The sequence below is a fragment of the Chelonoidis abingdonii genome, chromosome 7, assembly GCF_003597395.2.
Source record: "Chelonoidis abingdonii isolate Lonesome George chromosome 7, CheloAbing_2.0, whole genome shotgun sequence".
NCBI classification, from domain to species: Eukaryota; Metazoa; Chordata; order Testudines; family Testudinidae; genus Chelonoidis; species Chelonoidis abingdonii.
The window spans coordinates 21,078,853-21,101,990 of record NC_133775.1 but is presented as its reverse complement, the minus strand read 5'-3'; the positions used below and the strand labels follow the sequence as shown (position 1 = coordinate 21,101,990).

Genomic DNA, 23,138 nt, shown 5'->3' with positions numbered 1-23,138 from the left:
TTATGACTCTCAGAAGTCCTGCTAGCCTCCAAATCCAAATTAATATATTAATGTGCCCAGTCAGCTAAGCTTAGTATCTGTATTTGATGCAAAGATCCAGAAGGCTGTGTGAAAAATAAAGCTGTTACAGTTCATAACCGAGGGACCTGCTACCAGCCAGTTTCTGGGTAAAACATGGCATTATTTGACTCTGAATTTCTGGAATTCTGTGCCAGAGCTGACAAACCAGTTATGTTAAATAACTAGACTACTATTCATTATGTAAACTTTTGGTTTAAATTTTATCTTTTGATGTTAAAGTAATATTAAAGCTGGAATATCATCTCAGACCCTGAGCTGAAGTAATATTGTCTGTTAAAGCTTTGTTATCCCAGAACTTGTTACTGTAATTTGTCACTATCAAAACTCCTGTGTGAGATGCATTTAGCTCCTGCTTTCTTAGCACATGCAAAAGATGCAAAGAAAAGGTTTTTGTCCTCACTGTCTCCTACTCCAACAAACTTATTTCTGCGGGTGAATGATTTCAAATTGATACAACTGGAAATTGAATTTTTCTATTTATTTGCGGAATAAGTATCCAATTCTCAGGCCAGGGGCTAGCTAAGTTGCCCCACATTGGCCTGCTAAGGTACCTCACATCCCATGAGGAAAGACTGCATCTAGGGTTTTCAGATACTCTGCCAAATGGATTCTTGACCTTTACTGAATGAAGACAAAAGTACCAATTCCAGGACTAGTTTCTATGAGGTCTCTTTCAACACTGATTCATTTTACATAGCCCAAACAGCCTTCCGATTGTAACAGCTTTCAGTCACCAACCTGGGCTGGAGGAAGGTCTACTAACAGTACTTAGGTCATATCATATAATACTTTTGCAGCCAGATCTCAAAGCACCTCACAAAGGAGTACATCATTATCATGACTATCCAGATGAGGAAACTGAGGTACAGATAGGTGAAATGACTTGCCACATAGGCAGGAGAGCTGGAAACAGAACCCAGGGCTCCTGTCTCCCAGGTCAGTGCCCTATTCACTGACTCACCATATGTCCTTTAACTAACTGAACACCTAGCACTGGCTAAATGGAGAGACTAGATTTCTGAATGTTTGGTCTGATCCAAGGCCTATTAAAAGTCAACGGAAAGACCCCTGTTACATTTAAGAGGGCACTGGATCAGACTCTCACGGATGCAGATTATTTATAGTGCATCATAAAAGACAATTCCACAACAAACTAGTTCAGAAGCAAAAAGGATCCCTTCAGCCTCTATTTACACTGATGAATGCTGAGAAGTTTGACAGTATAGTACATGGGTGGGCAAACATTTTGGCCCTAGAGCCACCTTTGGGTATGACAATTGTATGGTGGGCCATAAATGCTCATGAAATTGGGGGTTGGAGTGTGGGAAGGGGTGAGAGCTTTGGCTGGAGGTGCAGGGTCTGGGGTGGGGCCAGAAAGGAGGAGTTCAGGGTGTGGGACGGGGCTCCAGGAAGGGGCAGGGATGCAGAGGTGGGTGCGGCTGGGGATGAGGAGTTGGGGGGTGCAGAAGAGTGCTCCGGGCTGGGACCGAGGGGTTCAGAGGGTGGGAGTGGGGGGGATCATGGCTGGGGTAGGGGGTTAGAGCATGGGAGGGGGTCAGGCTCTGGTTAGCGCTTACCTCAAGCAGCTCCTGGAAGCAGTAGCATGTCTCCACTCCAGCTCCTACATGGAGGCGCGACCGGACAGCTCCCATTGGCCACAGTTCCCCACCAATGGTCACTCTGGAGGTGGTGCTTGGGGCTGGGGCGGGGCAAGCCCTGGACCTTGCTCCCCAGTGGGAGCTAAAGGGCTGGATTAAAAATGTCTGAAGCACCGAATGCGGCCCCTGTGCTGTAGATGACCCACCCTTGGTATAGTGACTTTAAAGCAAATATCCAGGGAAGAATAATGCTTTTATTTTTAGTATCAGCTTCCACTCAATTTTTATTACTTTTCATTGTTTTTCTATTGTAGACTGAGAAACTACAGCTTTGCTCTTACATTTTACATACAAAGTGTGAATGTTAATAACCCAATAATAGTTTTTGCACAAAGAGGAGTTTGCTTCTTTACACAGAACAAGTGTCAAAATCCAAAAGTTTATTAATTGCATTTTCTTTTTTCTTTTCATACAATATAATTTTCAAATTTGCTAGCGCAAGAGGGATCAAAATACAAACGTAACCCAAATAGGCTGAAATCTGAGCTTCCTTTTTGTATACTGACAGTGTCTAGAACTAATTCAAGTTATACTAAAGGTATCAAACTGTTAGAAAATCACTTCCATTTAAAAAAATTATATGTTGGCATTCTTAAAAATCCAATTATTTGCAAATGGTAGTTTGATTACAGTCTGATAACAGGGTAGTGTTGCAGAGATGCGATCTGGTACTTCTGCTGTTTCATAATCGTTAAGCACTGTGCAATCACCTGATGAAAAAGAAAACAGGATAACCAATCAATCCTCCAGAAACTGCAAATACTAGAAGTTACATTATATTTAGAAACTCAGATAATACTTTTGTTTTTATCTCTTTTGTAGAACAACTGATGCTTAAAAATGATGAATTGTCAAAAACTAACATATGCACATGTAGAAGAAAAACAGACAGAAATATTTTGCTGGGGGAAGGAAGAGGGAAAAATGTCCTTGGGAAATCAATAGACTCTGTGGAGCAAACAGATGCCACTCTACTTTAGGCAACGGTGAAGAAAGAATATTAATTTGACATAACTAATGACAAAAGTATATATTTTTTATTATTAAACTATCTTGCCCCACCCCTTTTGTTTGACCAATATACAATATACATTTCCCTGATCATCCAATCCAAATGTGATTACAACTCTGCACTACTGGTATTCCCAATTGCACAGAAGAACTGACTATCCTGCTCCTTTTCTCAAGACAATCTTTTAGAAAATCTTTTTTCTTGGTCTCCCATGGATCAATATCTTGTCCAGTTTTTGTCTTGAAAAATAAGATCCTTTCATTTGTTCAAATTTTAAAGTAAGGAAATTACAATTTCTATATTAGAATGTGACTGATTTTTCTTGTTCTAAATATACTGATTTATAGAGACTCAGATCACGTTTGGCATAGTTTGATATAAAGAGACTCCTTTCCCAGAGTTCGCTACATATTTTTCTCTTGTTTATTGAAATATTGACATTTTTCTCTTGTTTATTGGTCCTGCTTTAATACTGAACACCCCACCACTAATGGAGCGTATTACCACAGAAAGGCCTATTAGTTAGGCTTAGCTGTGAGCACACATTTCTCCATTTAGGTTGATATCTGCAACTAAGACTGAGGACTGGGGCAAGAGGCAACATGGTACAGTAAAAGGCCTGCTCAGAATGGCAAGGAAAATTAACTTTGGTGTCCCAGTGGAATTGCTTAGGAAGGTATGGATAGCTCCCTGATTACTGTGCACTTTTCTTTCCAAATTTAGTTTCTAGCCAGATGTATTTATATGTGTCTGTGAGCTCAAATATGTGAAAGATACAGTCTCCCATAACAGAGTTGCCACAAAATGCCAACAAAAATATTAAAAGTGACTTATATGGTGCCATAAACATACATCAGTGGGACAAGAGCTTACTGTGTCAAAGTACAGAGTACACTAGGCTCTTAAAGAAATATTTATTAATAAATAATAAGACAAGACAAAAGGACAAGTGTCCAGGTAATACAGATAGTGAAGAGGCACAAAGGGAAGCAGTGAGTTTTAAGGAAGGATCTGAGTAAGTGGATGCACAGCAGGTAAGAACAGGAAGACCATTCCAAGAATAAGGGGCAAATTAGAAGCCAAGAGTAGAAGAAAGAGAAATGCAGCACAAGGAGAAAGGATTGGGAAGAATTTAGGGATTGAGGAATTACCAAAAAAAAAAAAAGTGGAGATGTAGGCGAAGACTAGATTATATAGGGCCTTAAAGGAAACTTCTAGGAGATTGAAGCCAGTTAAGGAATTCAAGGAGGTTCCATGATCAAAGCAACCAGAATGGAAGAGGACTGCAACAGGACCATTTTGGATAGATTGGCATGGAGAGAAAAGGTGAGAAGAACCTGAATGATTTATGTGGAATGTGCATTTAATGTAAGGAAAAAACCTACCTTCCTAGAATTCTGTGGCAGTATTATGCCATCATCCCAGAGTCGAGCAGAGGAGTGAAATGCACTGCTTTCTTCCTCTAGCCTAGATAAGAGTATTTCAGGAGCTTTAAAATTCCAGAATAGGAAATTCATTGGATAAGTCAAAGCAGAGAAACAGAAGCATAAGTGATTGAGGCACAAATCCTACTCTGGGATGCATGTGTGAAGCTACCATAGAAATCAGTGGATGTCCAGTACATATCTAAGGACAGAATTTGACCCTAAGCCATCTTGCAGAAAGACAGTAATACCATATGCAAAGGAAATAATGCAAGGTTTCTACTTAATATAAAACAATGTTTTATAAAACACTGATATTTGTTTGTTAGATTTTCATCAATGTATGAGGCAATGCACTGGCTTTTTTTTTTCTTTTTCTTTTTCCTTTTTTTTTTTTTTTTTTTTTTTTTTTTTTTTTTTTTTTTTTTTTTAGTAGATCTGCTTTGGTTGGTGAGATATTTAGTAGGTGTGTTGGTCTGAAAGGTAACAACACTAAAAAAGTGAAATTAATTTAATCAATTTAATTTAATCAATCATAATTAAGGGGATTATTTTCAGTACTTACTTTTCTTTTAGATGCTTTAACTCTGAGTCATCTCCTGTGCAGTCATCATCTCTAGCTTGTGGGAATGTGGAAATATGTCTTGAATCCACAAGGGCAACTCTTGCATTAGGCCACAGGAACAGGAAGTTTGGATCAAATGACCTCCCGCACTTAAAAATAAATAAATAAAATAAATAAATGGGACACGCTATTCATTCTCCAAGAGCTTAACAACTAAAATGAGCCATTCACATAGGATGCTGCAGTCAGGTCCCTGAAGAACAAAATGTAATGGCTTTTAAAGGTGTGTATATTCCCCATTGATACATGATCCTATCAGACTTAAACCAATTCTTTCAAGTCTTTATAGAGATCAATTAAAACACTTTAACATATTAAACTGAATTAATCACAATCCCTGCAATAATGTGCGACTTTAAAGGTATGAACCAAAATGACAAGTTTTAGCATGTTCTGTGTTTGCTTAATTTTTCTGTTGCATTTTTTAAAATGTCTTTCTTTATATCTACATATAAAAAAGCATTAACAATATTTTACATTATATTATATAATATATTACATTTTATATGCATCTGACGAAGTGGGTATTCACCCACGAAAGCTCATGCTCCAATACATCTGTTAGTCTATAAGGTGCCACAGGACTCTCTGCTGCTTTTACAGATCCAGACTAACATGGCTACCCCTCTGAAACTTACTAGAGTTACTTTATAAAGCAGCTCTTATTTTAAAAATTATTACAATAATGAATGGAATTACATGTTCCAACGGCAGACTGAACCAGATGGAAACCTATGACAAGTCAAATATTATCCAACATATTAACCATACCATGGCATAACTTTCATTCCTGTAACAGCCACCAGTTACAAGGGTTATCTTGGGCACAGCAGCACAAGCAACTGCAGCCATCATAGAGGCCTGTGCCTTTAATCTATTGGTGTGATCCTCTGCCTGAAATTAAAATACAGATGAAGTCAGTGTAGTTCTTAAATATTTTTTCTAGATTCCCTTCACCCCAAGTAAACTTATAAAAGGATCTGAGGATTTCTTTGTATAAAATTCGAAGTGATCAATGTTTTCAGAACAAGTAAATCAGGAACAGCATATGCATATAGCATATGCCATAAAACTATAAATCAGTAAAATAATCATATCCTGTGTTGGTAGTGGAGCACTGCTCTGCTATACAAGCCCTGGAGTGACTTTGGCTCTCTCTAGGCTAGTAAAGCTCAGATGCACTGCGGCTGTACCAGGCTTGATCTCAAATGCTGGGGCATACAGGAAGAGTAGGGCTAGGGAAGAAATAGGTGCACAGAGGCAGGAGTCCTCTGCTCACAGAACCTAGGGTTAAGCCTATCCTTACGTTCTCTGTGGCCTTGGACAAGTAACTCTCTGCCTCGGTTTCTCCATCTGTACAATAGAGGTAATACTTAGTTACCTTCTTGATAAAGCTGTTGTGAGAATTGACTAGTTAATATTTTGAGATGAAAAGCACTGAGTGCTCGGTTTTACTACTAGCAGTGAAGGCTGGACACCGTGTTACCCCAGGTAAATGGATAATGTTGCTAAAGCAAGAGAATGTGGATGAATGTAATACTAAGGGGAAATGGTGACCCTAGAGCAGAGGTGGGCAAACTACAGCCCGCGGGACCGTTCTGCCTGGCCCTTGAGCTCCTGGCCTGGGAGGCTAACCCCCGGCCCCTCCCCCGAAGCCTCAGCTCGCCCCACTGCCAGCGCAATACTCTGGGCAGTGGGGCTGTGAGCTCTTGGAGAAGTGCAGCTACAGAGCCCAGCCTGGCCCGGCGGTCTGTGCTGCGCAATGCATGGCTGGCTCCAGCCAGGTGGCCCAGCTGCCTGTCCTGGTGCAGCCGCACCACCAGCCACTGGTGCTCCAAGCAGTGGTAAGGGGGCAGAAACAGGGGGGTTGAATAGAGGGCAGGGGAGTTTGGGGTGCTGGTCGGGTCGGGGGTGTGGATAGGGGTCAGGGCAGTCAAGGCGGGGAACAGGGGGGTTGAATGGGGGCAGGGCTTCTGGGGGTGGTCAAGGTAAAGGGGTGGTTAGATGGGACAGTCAGGAAGGAGAGGAGGGGTTGGATGGGGCAGCAGGAGGCAGTCAGAGGTTGGGGTTCCGGGGGCATTCAGGAAGCAGGGGGGGGTGGATGGGGCAGGGGTCCTGGAGGGCAGTCAGGGAGCAAGGGGAGGTGGCTGGGGCAAGGGTCCCGGGGGACAGCCAGGAATGAGGAGGGGTTGGATAGGGCGGCTGGGGGCAGTCGGGGTGGGGATTCCATAGATGGACAGGGAGAAGGGGTGTTTAGATGGGACAGGGGTCCCAAGGAGGCAGTCGGGGAGGAGAGGGGGTGTTGGATGGGGCGGTGGGGGGCAGTTAGGGGAGGAGGGACGTTAGGGGCAGTGAGGGAACAGACAGAAGGGGGGGTGGATGGGGCAGGAGTCCGGGGGAGCAGTCAGGGGCGAGAAGCGGGGGGGGGTGTCAGATAGTGGGTGGGAGCTGGGCCACCCCTAGCTGTCTGGGGAGCACAGCCTCCTCTAACCAGCCCTCCATAAAATTTCTGAAACCTGATGCGGCCCTCAGGCCAGAAAGTTTGCCCGCCCCTGCCCTAGAGTGTAGGTCTAAGAATAAAATGCATAAGAACACCAGTTGGTTTTATCAAAATGAATAAGTTTGAAACAAAGATTGTGATTCATAACAAACAGTGACTTTGTCAATGTGAAAAGTGAGTCGGGACAAGAGCTGGGAACTACCTTCTCATTTTTGAATTACAGTACCATACCTGTGAGAAACTTGTTGGCTCTGATGCATGTGGAGCAGTATTCTGGAGAAACAGGATGGGAATGCTTCGTTGACTACACAGCTGTACAAAGTGGCTGCCCTTTAGAGAAGCATCATGAGTCAGCTCACCATTGTTAGCCACTATCCCAACAAGGTGTCTAACAAAACACACATAGGAACACTTTCGTTTTTGTAGACTGAGATTGGTAAAAGTGTTGTTTGTAGTAAACTAACAAAAATAATATCCATATATACTAGCATCAGTCCTATAGGAGCATCTTCAAGAGAGACTCAAAATAATACATAAATTGCACTTGCATGCTGCCTTCATTCGAGGATCTCAATGTGCTTTACTAACATGGAGTTTGCAACATCCCTGTGGAGCAGGGTAATGTCATACCCATTTAACAGATAAATACATTTAGATAAAGGACAGAAATGTTAAGTGACTTCCTCAAGGTCACAGTGAGATAGTGGACAGAACTATGAATGCAACCCAGGAGTCCTGACTCTTCCTCATCACTTAGTGTGACATACAATGGGTCTCTAGTTAACATCCAATGTTCAACATTTACATTTGAAACAAACAAAAAGAAATTTGAAAAGCTTTTTATTTCTGAAGTTTCTTAAAAAAAAACAAAACAACCAAGTAATGTTTGTCAAACAAAACATGTCAAATATCCTTCCTCTATAAAATGTCTTTCAAAACCACAAATTTTAATCAGGATCTATATTTCTGATGCCTAAGGTTCAACTTTACAGAGGTCTGTCATGTATGTTTGTGCTTCCAAATAAACAAGATCACAAGATAAGTATTACTGAGTGTATCCAATAATGTAACACGGTCTGTTTTAGCACATACTGATGATTTAAGCAACAGATCACAAAGAGTCTAACATAAACGAGAGGCCACTCCTGGTGCTCTAACTGAAAGCCCTGTTTTCATGCAGAGCTGGTCGCTTTGGAAATGCTTGAAAATAGATTAAAAATTCATTTACTACCGCTTTCTCCTTCCCCACATCCAACTTATATTGTTTAGTTAACAATGACTTGTTTCATTAAATGTCCTAAATGCTAGCCCAAAAATGCTGCTTAATGGGGTTAGGACTTTGGGGCTCTACATGATAAAAAAACGAAGGGCAGACTGGATCAGTTTAAATGTCAACGTTTCAATTCCTGTTGCCAGAAAAAAGGATCAGGCTGTGATTATTATTTCTTTCTAGTTTATTCATGAGCAAATCCTACTCAGATTCTGAAGGATAAACTGTGCAGCTAAAAGGAAAACAAACATGGTTTTGCAATGCATGCTGTACCTTCTGCAGTGATAATAGATATTCTGTACTATGCTGCACACTCAGCTGCAAGTCTATGCTTAAACCAGGTTTCTAGTTTATTATGAAGATTAGTCCTGCCAAAGCTGTGATTTGTTTAGAGCAGGGAGTCTGAATAAGAAATTCAACAGGACACACAAGGCCAGTAAATACTAGGAACTCTAAAGACAGCTCCTTATGAATGGTCTCAGCTTGACAAACTCTCAAAACTGCTAATGGCAGCAAGCAACATATACTTGCCCAATGTACTGAACTGTATAATTTGTCTTTTCAGCATAACAGAATGTGTGCCTCAAATATTCATCTTGTCTCAAAGGAAAATCAGTTAACCTGACCGTTAAGCAGAATAGCACGCTATATCAATTCTAGCAAAATGATTTATCTTCTGGCACTGTTTAGTGATAAACTTAATATTTATTAAGGAGAAAAGAGCTATCATATTAGAGGTTACTCTGACTCACTAAATGGGCCTAAAATATTTATTTTGATCTTTTAAAGATTGTGAGTGAATTCAGTGCTGGTAAAATGTGCCAGAGTAACAGCCCTAGAGGATGAAGTCATTTCTTATCCACTGAAGTGGTACAGTACAGGAACTGGCAATGCAAGCTTACTCACACTGCCTCACCCATATACCTCAGCCCTGCTCTACAGGGGCCACTTTGAGAGATTCAGTCTCCAAGCCTCTTCACTGCTTAATGAATCTGCTGAGACTGCCAGCAAAGTACCAACTGAGATGTGGACACCTGTCCACCTAGGCACGGGACTGAATCACCAACTCATTTCACATAGGCCACAAAACAGCCATCATCTTGTAATGGTTCTCAGCCACTACTGACTTGGCCAAGTCTGAATTCAGAATCTAGAGGTAAAATGCTAGGCTAACTAAAGCTATTTTATTATCAATCACTTGAACCATCCAGAACTCTAACTTAAGGTGTTTGTTTTTTAACTGGACATACTACACAACCTAATAATGATACAAAAGCTTCTTAACCAAAAGAGTGAATTTTTTTTAAATATACTCTTGCAGTCTTACCCTTCCATATGGGCAAATCCCGTTACTAATGTTGTTCCATATTCAGCTTTGAATTCCTGGAACCTGCTTCCATCTATCAGACGGCTCAAAATCTAGAAGGAAATTACTTGTTTTCAACAGAAACTTAAATCAAGATTGGATTTCTTTCTAAACTTATGCTCCGTCCAACCAGAAATTACAGCCAGTGCTATTCAGAAGCTCAGAGCAGATCATAATAGTCCTTCAGGCTTTAAAAATCTTTTAAATCTAAAAATATGCAATGAGCATGAAAACAAACTTTTGTTAGGACTCGATTACCTGCTACTCGGAAACAAACTTTAAACTTGGCCTCTAAAAAGTTTGTGAACAGTCATTCACATGAAAAAAAACCCACATCTGCACAAGCAAAAAAAGGCTTTTTTTGAGTGTGATTACCAGGTAATTCTGCACTAAACCACGTGTGCTCATAATTTTTTCAGGTGTATTCTAAGAGGACCATTTCAAAATGAAGCTGAGACCCCTGAAATATTAGAATTTACTGCTGGCAAAAGATGCAGGACTAATATCCTTGGAGACCAAAATCCTCTGTATATCCACAGACCACATATAACATGAGAAGTGACAGTCCAAGTTTCCCTGCCCTGCCCCACTAATGTGTCTGATCTGAAGGGACAACCAAAGGATGGGAGGGAGTCAGATTCCTTAATTCACTTGTTGCTTGGCCTCTCAACTGAGACTACCAGCAAGGGTGAAAGTTAGTGCCAATTGTAGGACTGGTTTCTGTGATGTGTAGCTTTGTCTACTGGGAAATGGATAACAAGCACCAAAACCTTTTTCCATAGATTTGTAGTTCCTTAAATAGTCACAAAGATGCAAAGCACACCAATTATGAAGCACTCCAAGCTTCTACATGCCTCGGCATGTGGGAGTAGTAATGCTTCCAGAATTATTTGGTGCAGTTACTCTACTCTCTACAAAGTGTTTAACTTTTTGTTTTTTACACAGCCATGAGGAACCTTTGCCATTACACTTTGAAATATATTTAAGACAGAAAGAGGAGCTGACGTAGTATCAGGTCCTTGGTAACAACAATATGCAACACTGAGTATTTCATGTGATTTAGGATTCACAAATGAATCCTCCAAAGAAAGGTAGCATGTTTTCTTTTACTATGCAGATACTGGATTAAGTAGACACCTAAAAATTGTGAACTACTGGAGCATTTGTCCTCCTTACCAGTTTTATATGTAGAGTATAGCTATAACCTTGTGGTGCAAGCCCCAGAAGCTCTTCAGCACTGTACAGGGGATCATCATACTCTAAAGTTTCCTCTGGTGGAAGTTCATAATTTAGCGTCAAGATAATATTTCTAACACGTTCATACGCCTCCTTTTCTGAAGATGCAAAATGGTCAACACAGCCACTGACTCTGAGGGACAAAGACATTTTAGAAATACATGATAACAATGAAAGTTCAGGATATGAGACTACATTACTGGAAAGTTAAGGACTAATGCTAACCCCAGATTAAAGGAGAAAAAATTCATTTCTAATATCTGCACTCCGGCTCTTCCAGATTCAATCAGGACTTTGTGCATTTTTGTTCTTGCTTCAGGTGCAGATCTCTCATATAAGTCAATGCAAGTTGTGTGCCTGGAACAACTGCAGTCTACAACAAAAGATCCACAGTGAAGAGGGGAGGAGAAAAATTCTCCCGTTATTTCTTTGGTGGTTAGCCATATTAAAGGAAAAAGCTTTTGTACTTATCTTCAATATATTTCAGATACAACATTCGAAATGATAAAAAGAAAAATAATTTTTGTAATCTCCTTACACCAGCAGCATTTCAGGACTGGAAATAAAGAAACCAACTTTTCATATACTGTACTGTCCCATTTATCTGAATGGCACTGGGATACCCCAAACCTTCAGATTAACCTTTGTTCAACCACAGCATCCAGCCCAGCATACTCTGGAGTAGAGTTTCTGAGTCTGCCAAGCCAGGGAGCAGTGGAGATGTTTCCAATGCAGAGCACAGTGAAGACAGAACCCACCTCCCCTCCAATCTGGAACTGCAAAACATTCTTTTGGCAACTACAGCAATTTCTTACATGGAAAAATAATAAGGAAGTGTTTAGATACTTGGAACTGTCCTGCTAGAGTCTCTAGTCCCTTCAGCTCATATTTCCTCTCAAGCAGCAAGGATTACTAGTAGAGGCAGAAAAGCTGGCTCCTTGTTTCCAGCTGTTTTACAAGCATCCAGCTTCTTTCTTGCAATGAAATACTTTAATGCCTCCAAATTAGGTACTTATCTGGCCCCCACTGTCATAGTATCTCAGTGCATCACAAATTTTAAATGCATTTATCCTCATAAAACCCCTGCAAGATGGGGAACTGAAGCACAGAGACTAACTGATTTGCACAAGATCACACCAGAAGTCTGTGGCAGAGCAGGAAGTGAACCTGGTTTCCCTAGTCCCAGTAGCACCCTAACCACTGGACCATCCTTCTTCTCTGCTGATGTAAATAAATCAATAGCTTTCTTCCTCTTCAGATACCGTGTGATGGTAAGTTCCAATTATGGGCCTAATCCTGTAGTCTCTATTGAACTCCTAATGAAGTCAAGTGTGTAAGGTCTGAGGAGCAGGCCCTGAAATGGAGAGATTGTTTGAGCACAAATAGTAAAATAAGAAATTAAAAGAATTATAACAATACTTAGCTCTTACACACTTACGTTTCATTATATGTTTGGTGGGTTCTTTTTAAAATGAATCTCTCTCTAGCACTATCGCACTCCCATGTACGCAAAAAAAGGCTCTTTAAAGTCACTCACATATAATTTCTAATGTGTTTTCGAGGCATACTTTCTATCTTTAGGATCAGACAGTGTCCTGTCACTGCAGGCATAAGGCATATCTTCTGTTACTAAATATATTATTTGAGCCCCATTTTTTTATAAACATTGCACCTACTTAGAGTGCATACTGGCTCCTCCTAGGTCCTCAGGAGAGATATCTTCTCCTGTGGCAGCTTTAACCAAAGGGGGGCCAGCAAGAAACATACTACCGATTTTGTCTACAATCACAGTTTCGTCTGCCATGGTGGGAACGTAGGCACCCCCAGCTGTACAAGAACCACACACCACTGCCACCTAGGGGATAAAGCAAGACATTTGTGTAAGGAGAATGCTTGGGCAGGACACTATTGTAATTGCAGTAGTAAGCCATTTTAGGCACTTTTGAGATTTAAGCTCTTTATGCAGCTAATTAAAAATCCTCCAAGACTTTCTAAACAAGTCTTTTCTTTTAAAATTGTTTTGAACTAGTCAGCTGCTAAATTCTAATGTAATGAAAGAACATTTAAAGAGATCATTTGTTGCTCTTAGTTAACTGATTAGCAATCACAAAACAAAAAAGCTTTTTTTCAAGTAACTTTGGGGAGCTGTATCCTGGCCCAAGACCTTGTATTACCAATAATTTTTATATATTTTATTTTAAACATGTTCATTCATTATTCCCCAGTGGTAGATATGTTTTTAACTGTAGAAGGTGAGGTGTGTGCACCGGGAAATACATGAAAACTGTACACGGACAGGAGGTTCTAATGAGTGTGACATTGGATCTCTCTGCAGTAGCAATGTTGCTGAATCTTACAGATTATGTGTAGGTTTGGCAGGATTTAACTGACAAATGTCAATAAATGGCAATTTCAGCTGTCAGAATGAAATCAAGGGGAAAAAAATACTCATCTCCAACAATGACGAAGAGCGCAGCCTCCCCCAACCCTTGTGCCTGCAGGGATCAGGTGTCAACAGCCTGTGGCTGCACAGGAAGCACTCTGCAGCCCCACTGGTACAGCCCAGCTCTTTCACCCCAATGACAGCAAAGCTACAGGGGAGGCTCTCTGTGCTGTCTCAGGGCCAGTGATACCCAATCTCTGCAGGCTGAAGGTGTGGGGCAGGCTACTGACCTGGAAAGGCAGAGCAGAAACCTTTGTCCAGGGCCGCAAGGAGAAAGATGAGTTGCCAGTGGCAGGAGAGGCCACCCTGTGCAGGAGCCATTAAGCTGCAGGGTGGCCTCCCCTGTGGCTGGGAACAGAGCCCTGACCGGGGGGGGGAGGGGGGGGAGTCTCTGCTCTCCCCTACCAGGACAGCAGCCTTTCCCACACCGTGTGGCTGCAGGGTCAGGCATCACCAGTCCCTCGGCCATGCAGGGAGCCCTCTGCAGCTCCCATTCTCACGGCCCTGCTCCCTCTCTCACCACCCAGGAGCATGCCTGGGCAAGAGCTGTTCAGCAGCACCCTACAGCTGGAGGCTCATCCTCCTCCCCTGCATCTTGTGCCTGGTCTCTTGGGCCCTTCAGCCATGCTGGAAGCCCCCCTGCCACCCAACTGGCAGCACTGGGAGCCTCTCTGCCAGCGCTGCCTTAAGTCTACCCCCAACCCTATCCCCCTTAATTTCTATCAACCGGTAAACAGCTAAAATCAGCAAAAAAGTGAGATTTTACTAAGCTGTTCTCTAAGAGCGTTAGCATCATTATCATGATCTACTGCTGGGAAAGAATTTTCATCGTCTACAGTGATGGATTATGGCCAATCTGAGACTCTTACTCCAATGGAACCTCTGCACTTTTGGGCATTTCACTCTCTTGCCCATCCATGGTGTGAAGGGACTAGCTCTACCACCATCTCTGAAGAAAGAGAGCTTAAATCTAAAGTTGCACGGTTTCCACATCTATAAAATGGAGATAATACCGCCTCTGAATTTATTATTGTTTGCAAAGTACTTTAAAACCTCCAGATGGAACAGGCTGGAGAAATATGATTAGTACAATGATGATAAATTTTAAGTTTTAGGCAGCCATCCCTGAAAGCCTCTTGTCACCTAAAAATGAATTGTGAGTCAGATGCGTCCCCATCTAGCTAACTAGGAAGAAGTTTCAGAACCCCATCTTTAGGAATAGGGCAGCAGCTGTTTCCTTGGTCCAGAAAAGCTGTAACTACCTCCTACTAGCTGCCAAATCCTCTCAGCATTCCCTGTCCTTCACCTGCCATACTGTTCTGCATACCCCACAAGCACCTCCCAGTGATTAGAATCCCAACTCTCAATCAGCGGTCAACACCCAGATTTGGGACACCATATTTTGGTTGACCTAGGTCCCCTTTAGCTTTAGGCCATCCCCACTAATCCATACTTAATCACCCCTGCTGCCCTCAAGAACGTCATAGTGTAACTCTCAGCTCTGAAACAACTAGATTCCTTAGAACCACAGATACAAATCTAATCGTTGTCAACCACTGTCAACACAACCTTCCAATACAGATAAACTGACTGCCATGCAGTTTACTGTGTGTGTGTCAGGGCCTGTCTTTTCTGCATGGATGTTAAGAAGCAAATGGTGTTTTTCCTAAGAGTGGGGATTTGCTCTGGTGTCCTTGCCAAAATTTCCCTTTGCCCATTCCAAAAGAGAACTGCATTTCAGTGTTGCTATACAGAGTTTGTTAAGCACTTTTGGGATCCTTCAGGCTGAAATGTGATATTTCTGCTACATAATTTCCCTTTTGATTTTTTTCCCCTCAACAGACACAAACCTAGATGTTACAAAGTATTATTGCATATCTGAGTGTTAGTTCTAGAAGCTATATTACTGAAAATAAAGCATTTTCCATAAATCCATTAAACACATATGCTTTCTTTATAAAGATCCTATATGACATTGTACCTGAGGGATTTTCATAGCAGACATTATTGCCTCATTGTAGAATACTCGACCACCATGAGACTGGTCAGGAAAGAGTTCTGCCTGATAATGCAGAGAAAAGACACCGTTTTTACCAGATCGTTTCAATATTATTTTAAAAAGCCAACACTTTGCCTTCAGTTTTGACAAAGAGAAAAGGAAACAAGGTGTACAGCATATCTGACTCAGAGGACCACTGTTAGGAATTATAATGTATAACTTTCAGGTACTGTTTTAATCTCTATTGTATGTACTGCCCACCTGAAACTCAATTCAACAGAAATAACGATGGCCTTCTGTGCTGTACAAGGCAGACAGAAGTCACAGATCTTGGCTTTGTGAAAGGGCAATCTATTCAAATTCAAGGGCAGCTGGAGCACAGAAGCCATCTCTCATTAGATACACGGGCACAGACTGAAAGTCAGGGAATAAGAGAGCTCATGTTCATTCTATATTTCTGAAATGAATTCAAGAAAGTTTATTTTTTGTCCTTTGTTTTCAATGCAATTTCTGGATTCAGAATTAAACTAGACGCTGCTTTAATCATACAGCGCTCCTGCTGACTCAGTAACAGGCTCAGTGATGGTTACTAACTGTCTACAAAGCTTTGCCTTCTGTTTGAGATGGCACAACTTTAGCTTTTCAGCAGAAGTCACGTATACTAAGAGTACTCGTATTCTCTGCAGAAACTTGCATTCTATGCAATGAAAATGACCTCTGCAAACCCTCTTCCTCATATTACAGCAAGGAGGAAAAGTCTCCATTTTATTTTTAAGGGGGCCTATTTATCAGCAATTTTCTCTGTATTACTAATACAAACTTTATATTAAATTACTTTGTCTTTGCAAGACTTTTTCATACTGAAAATACAAACTGAAAACACTGAAGACCAACAGGATCTTCAGTAGAGCTCCCAGTGTTTGCTGAGTCCACAGTTTGTTCCCATGTAGAGACTCGAGTTTCTAAATGTTGATCATGTTAGCTTCACTTAGATGCAAGATCAGTCAGAATGACTTCCACTGTCCTGGATGTTAGAAACATCTCCTAGACTCTGATTTGAATGCAGAGTTCAAGTAGAGTATAATTTGGACAAAAGTTAAAGTCAGCCAGACAAAAAAAGCATAACGAGATTCACTTCTAGAAATCGCAGGCAGTCCTCAGACTTACAACACAATTGGTTCCTGAAAATTGCGTCATAAGCCAAAACGTCATAACTCGAAACCGCAATCCACTGTGGGACAGAGCATTGTAAAGTCAAAACCGAATCTGGGGGTCAATTCAGAAACGTCGTAAGTGCTGTTCATCTTAAGTCGAATGTCGTAAAGTTGAGGACTGTCTAATCTGATGCAGATAAAAAATGGCTATTTTCATACAATGTGCCCTTTCCAATATTACCTGTAGTGGTAGGAATGCTCCCCCGCTGTCAACTAGATATACCGATAAAAGTCTGTTTTGAACTGCTATTTGTTGAGCTCTTAGCTGTTTCTTCACTGAAATGGGATAAATGGCCCCGCCTTTAACTGTTGCGTCATTTGCCATAAAGACACACCAGACTCCACAGATCTTTCCAATTCCTGAAACAGAGCCCACAGATATTTATCAAGGGCTCTGTAATAACTCAAGTATAGATCTTCTGCAACAGTTTCATACACTAAACAAGGAAGCCGAAGAGCATGTTATTCTTTTCAGTAGTAGCAGCATGTCAGTAAGGCTTTCTACAGCATTTACCCCATGCCAATGAAGCCATACATACTATATGGAGGAGACACATCCTACTCTGTGGCCTTACAACGTGGTCTTATTTTGAAAAATGAGAGTGAAGGCTAATGGCATGGTACAGATGAAAACAATGTGACCTGGAACATCTTTGCTACTGGCATTACATGAGGAAAGAACCCAGCTCTCCAGATGAGTGTGCAAGACTGGCAATTAAGGGGAAAAAAACTGCGTAAAAACTGAGAAAAATCTGATAAAGAATTAGTGAGACAGTAAATATGGAATCTCATTATACAATTCTTCCAGCTGCTTTTCATCACAGAACTGCACTTTCAAATGCAACAAAGCAAATTATTTTATCAGAAGGCATTCACTAAGCCCTGAACTGATGATCCCCAAGCATTCATCTCATTTCACTCCCTTTTCACTTAAGACTATATGCTTGCTCACCACCCTTCCAAACGGGTCATTTAAGTTTTTACAGAAAAAAATCCGCAATGGAGAGAGCCAACATAATACTCTAAGTACAGGATTCAACATAGAATCATAGAATGTCAGGTTGGAAGGGACCTCAGGAGGTCATCTAGTCCAACCCTCTACTCAAAGCAGGACCAATCCCCAGGCAGATTTTTGCCCCAGATCCCTAAGTGGTCCCCTCAAGGATTAAACTCACGACCCTGGGTTTAGCAGGCCAATGCTCAAATCACTGAGCTACGACTGGATTCTTTAAGGGGAAGCAAGGTCCAAAGCAGCTGTGACTAGTCAGCTGCCACACAACTAGACTTAAGAGAAGGCACCTGCAGCCTAAGGAGAGACAGAAAAGCACCTAAGAATTGCCTTAGAACAGATGGCAGGAACAACCTGAGGAAAAGCTGCTGAAGACCTGAAAGACAGCAGTAACTTTTTGCTGCTGGTGATGTGTACTGAGGAGAACTGATGAGAGCTGGGGAATCCTGCCGAGATATAGGAAAGCTTGTGCACAGGCCCCTAGAAATGAGGGTACGAACCAGCTTAGTCAGTGCGAAGAGTGAGTGAAGCAATTCTTGGCACACACAAGTGGGTGGCCTCAAGAGTGGAGATTCAGTACAGGGGCAAAAGGAACTGGGTCAGAGAGGCTAATGACTCTTGGGGGGGGGTAAGCTGGGAACACTGACTTTTGAACAGGACTGAAGAGTTGCTACCTTGTTTTACTTCAGGGTTTTCAGAGGAACTGTTTTCACTATGAAGGAGTCTGTGAGCTGTGACACTTTACATAAATAAAATGGTTTGAATTTGCCATTGAGAGATCCATAGGTGGATGGAGGGAAACCTGAGCGGGTTGAGCCTGTACTAATGAGGATGGCTATAGGCAGGGCCGGCTTTAGCCTGATTTGCCCGATTCCCCAGAATCAGGCCCCACACCGGCAACTTTTTAATTTTTACTCACCCGGCAGCGCTCTGGGTCTTCGGTAGCATTTTGGCGGCGGGTCCTTGAGTGCTGCCGAAGACCGGAGTGAATGACGGACCCGCTGCCGAAAAGCCGCTGAAGACCTGGAGTGCTGCCGGATGAGTACGAACCAGGCCCTGCACTTGCTAAAGCCGCCCCTGCCTATAGGTAGAGAGCCCATGACAAGGTTTCCCTGTAACAACACTAAACAAAGGGCTTGTGACACAGAGGCTTGGGTGGGCCCTCTGAATTGGGTGAATTTCACTTTAAGTGAATACTTATTTATAGAGCATGAAAGTAACCTCTGACACTTTTTGGGTGGTCACAGCAGCAGCAAAGAGATTCCTGAGTCCAGTAGTGGTACACAGGCATAATTGGTCATGCATTCTGAATACCTACTGGAAAGAACCCAAATACCAAGCTGGCAGTTTGAGAACAGCTCACTAATGAAAGCCACAGTTCCTGCATCAATCACTCAGGGGCTCAAGCTCCCTTAATCTGACAGGGCAGCCTTTAGTTAAAGTGTTTGTGATGTCACATTTAACCCTTTCAGACAGAAATCAGTCACTGCTGTAACTTGGACAAAATATTAAACCAATAATATAGCACTTTCAACACAAGCCCCAGTGTAGGGGGAGTTCCAGCAGTGGGTAGGATGGGGTATCTCCATAGTACATGCCACTACAGAGATTCTAAGCAGTCAAGCAACCCATAATCAGCCCTTGAAGGACTGCTGTAAACCAGAGCACTTGCAGCATTATTCCAGTTTATGCCCAGGGTCCATACTGCCCCCCAACCAGTCCAGAATCTGGGTGGTTTAAAAACGTCCATTCCCTTCTTTCCCTGGGCTGTGCCTCACATAGGTGTGGCACAGAACTGGACTCTCAACCTCAGTCTCTCTTTATGATTGCTAAAAGGAACTAGAGAACAATGAACATATTCAGCTTAAGAGCTCAAAATCTATATTAATTATATTCAGATTTATTAACAATTAAACAAAAAGCACAACTCCTTATTATGCATGTAATGATTTTTCACATTATACCAACTATAGAGGCCACAAATCTTACCAGTGAGGCATCCAGCTGCAGGAACATCACCATATGGCAAATCAAACCCTGCAAAAGGGGACAGCTCAAGAAAAGTTTCATCATCGAGAAGCATTCTTAGGCGTTCACGAACAAGCAACTTCTTGTTCCTTTGGGTATGACGCAAGGTTGCCTTCTCTCCACCTCCTTTACTGACCTTGCAAAGCAACTCTGAATATCTGATTTCAAAGACAAAGCTTAATTTAATGAAAAATAGTTATTACTCTTTTAGTAAGTTAATACGGTACTTAAATAAATTACCCAATTGTCACACCAATGTTTGACAATTAAGTTAAACTATCACTTTTGGATTATGTTTCTGGAAGTTATTTTCAGTTAATTATTATATTATAATTTAGTTCACCACACCCAAATTAAGAAAGGGAGACAAAAAAAGCTCAGATATTTTATAGGAATGAGACATTTTGGTTTGATTCTTCACAAGTTAGATTCCCCAAGCCTAAAAAAAAACAGTTTAGAAAACAGTCAAAATAAATTCTGTTTATGGCTTTTGTTCATAGTTACTGGAACTTATTAAAGCTATAGTCTTTTCCTTGGTATTGCCATATACATCCAATGTTAAATATTTTACATTACTTATGGGATCAAGTTACCATCTGCATAGACAGCTCAATCTAAGTACTAAGAAGTGACTGAGCACTTACTAATTGTCACAGCTGAAGCATCTGATCCTGAGAGATATTGAGCACTTGCTGATTAGAATTTTCACTGCAGAGCAAATATTGATTATCACAGTTTACCAGCCTTAATTCAGCTTTTGGCAAGCCTTACTTTTTGAGTTCTGCTACTCTAGAAAAAGGAACCATTCATTGGCTTCTTCTCTGGCTCCCCTCAACAAGTGCTAAAAACAGCTTATCCACTGGCACAGACGGAAAAAAATAATGTCCAACTCCACTGCAGAAAGAATGTTTTACACCAAGTGAACACTGCAGCACTGTACTTTCACAAAACTAAATCTGACTAGCCTAATTTTGTTTGAGAAGCACAGTGTAAATAAGAAACAGAATAAATGGTGAACAGTAAATTTGCTTTCTGAAATCATCTCAGTTTAAAAGTTAAGTAAAACATTTTTAAATACATATTTTTAACTCCAAGTTCCATTTTTAACCAAAAGCATTGTTTGACCAAACAATATGAACAATTCTGTAGCTTATTTAAGTAGATAAGTAACTATTTAAATACCAATTAAATACCACCACAGGGGGGCACCATATCTTTTACATAGTTTTGCTTTTGTGGAGCATACTTCTGAGTAAAGACCTTTGAATTGTTGCCATATGATCCTGAAGGACAAATACATAAAAGAAATGAATCACTTTCCTCCTTTTATCAGTGAATCACGACTAATTGAGATAACTGTCATCTATTATTTCACTGGAGTTTTGAAAATGTATGAGTCACCACCATCTTTGCATTAAAAATTAAATACAAGGCACATTTTATGAAAGTTCTAGAAAATTACTTTTTAGTAATACATGCAAAATAATACACCATGGCTAAATGTTTTAAATTTGGGTGCCTAACACTGGACACCTCAACTGATATTTAGGCAACTACATAAGTGGGTTGACATTTGAAAGAGCTGAGCAAACACCTTGCAAATAGCCTGTATCCATAAGCCCCAGCAAAAGAACCATTTAAAACTTTCAGGTGGCAAAAAAACCTGCTAAAAATTCTAATTTCTAGATTTTTTTAAAATTAGCTATATAGGCTATTGCATGTATAGTCAAGTTTGTATACATACTAACGTTGCCAAATGATTACAAAAATAGCCAATTACCTTTGAATACAAGCCTCACTATTCCTTAAGTTTTCTTCAAACACATGTTCACATACAGAAGGGATACTTCCATCTAAAACAGGGAAGGTTTTTGTATACTGTCTGTATCTTGCTTTGTGACTTAAAAAACAATGGGGAATCATATTATATTTCAATGTTGCGACAGTCTTTTTCATAACCTGGCAGAGACTATTTCGTAGTGTCCATATTGTCTGTCTGTTTTTGCAGAAGTCCTTATAATTTCTTAGGAATAAAGGAGTTAAGGTTTGGATTCTTGAAGCCATGAAGCTAGAGGAGACTCTCCAGAGTGAGCATGAAGTGATATTGTTCCACATGGCTCTAAGAATTAAAGGAGAAACAGCTTTTTATTTCCAGAATTCAAATTCACAGATCTCTCAATTAAAACGGTGAAAACTAACAAGCAGACCACATTACATGACAATTGTCAAATGCTGAGCTTGGAAAATCTAAATTTATGTTATTTTTAATCTATTTAACATTTCTTACTAGTGAACTAAATGCTTATTGAATAATAGACTATTTTTAGAGTTACAAAGCATCCCCAGCTCCTAAAAGACTACCCTTGAAACTGTAGGTGTTGGGCATCTCTGAAAATCAGGCTCCAAGAACGGTGCAAACGATCAGTGGCAGAGTTGGCACCCCCCAAGTGAATGCAACCCTTCACTCACTTACAGAGCAGATTTCAGTTATTAACAAGCTGAGAGGTGCGAGAATTACTTTGTTTATACACCAGTAACAACAGGGTGCGAGCTAGCCTTGTCCATACTAAGGGTCTTTTTTAATGTCTTTTACATATTTTATTGCCTGTTCTGATCCTTCCCTGGGGAGCACCTGACACCAGCCCCTACCAGAGGGTCTAGATGGCCCACTGGTCCGACCGCTTTGGCCGTTCATATGTGGCTCCCGCCCCACAGAACTGGCCCGGCCCATTGTACAGCGGGGAGTTGCCCCACCACACAGGAAGTCTGAGCAATGCAGGGAATTGAGCCAGCCTTGACCGACCAACCACGCCGCCCCCTCCCACGGCTGCTCTGCGCCCCCGGAAATCGGCCGCAGCAGAAGCCGGGCCTGAATCCTGGGCGCGGGAAGCGCTCGCGCAGCCGGGGTCGTGCAGGCACGTAACCGCGACGCAGAGAGGCTTCCCGGCGCGGAAGGAAGCCGGGCCGGGACGAGCGCCGTGAGGGGGCGGCCGGAGAACGCACCGGGGGGAGCCCGCAGACGCTCTCACGGGCCCCTGGGCGCTGCGAGCTCTGAGGCAGCAGGACCCGACCACGCCCAGTTTCGCCCTTCGACTTCTAACCCACCCCGCCCCTAGCAAAGCTTCGCTCCGAGCGAAAGTCAGAGCGTCGCGTCCGGTCCGGGCGGGTCCCGCCCCTTGCGGCCGCTCAGAATTGCTCGAGCGAGGCCCCCGCTGGCCTGGGATGCTGCCTCTCCCCCCGCCGCTTTCGGGCGCTCGCGCCTTGGCCTCCTAC

General features: G+C 41.8%; 1 protein-coding gene across 4 annotated transcripts; it reads right to left on the bottom strand.

Annotated features, from left to right (window-relative positions):
- Positions 1 to 2,099: 2,099 nt before the first annotated feature.
- On the bottom strand, positions 2,100 to 22,967 carry LOC116819867 (methylcrotonoyl-CoA carboxylase beta chain, mitochondrial-like). 4 transcript variants are annotated; one of them, XM_032771913.2, is made up of 13 exons: positions 22,869 to 22,967; positions 21,646 to 21,984; positions 19,827 to 20,023; positions 17,010 to 17,188; positions 15,597 to 15,677; positions 12,849 to 13,027; positions 11,113 to 11,305; positions 9,898 to 9,989; positions 7,532 to 7,688; positions 5,572 to 5,694; positions 4,741 to 4,889; positions 4,137 to 4,218; positions 2,100 to 2,449 (listed from the first exon to the last, which is right to left on the bottom strand). In XM_032771913.2, exons 2-13 carry the CDS (start codon positions 21,978 to 21,980, stop codon positions 2,366 to 2,368), a joined length of 1,851 nt encoding a protein of 616 aa, XP_032627804.1. In that variant the 5' UTR covers positions 21,981 to 21,984; positions 22,869 to 22,967; the 3' UTR covers positions 2,100 to 2,365. The 4 variants fall into 4 exon arrangements, 3 of the variants coding, with proteins under 3 accessions (XP_032627804.1, XP_032627801.1, XP_032627803.1); XM_032771910.2 differs by lacking the exons at positions 9,898 to 9,989; positions 22,869 to 22,967 and having other exon boundaries at positions 7,532 to 7,630; positions 21,646 to 22,432; XR_012656237.1 differs by lacking the exons at positions 2,100 to 2,449; positions 22,869 to 22,967 and having other exon boundaries at positions 4,190 to 4,218; positions 4,741 to 4,791; positions 5,567 to 5,694; positions 21,646 to 22,436.
- Positions 22,968 to 23,138: the final 171 nt, after the last annotated feature.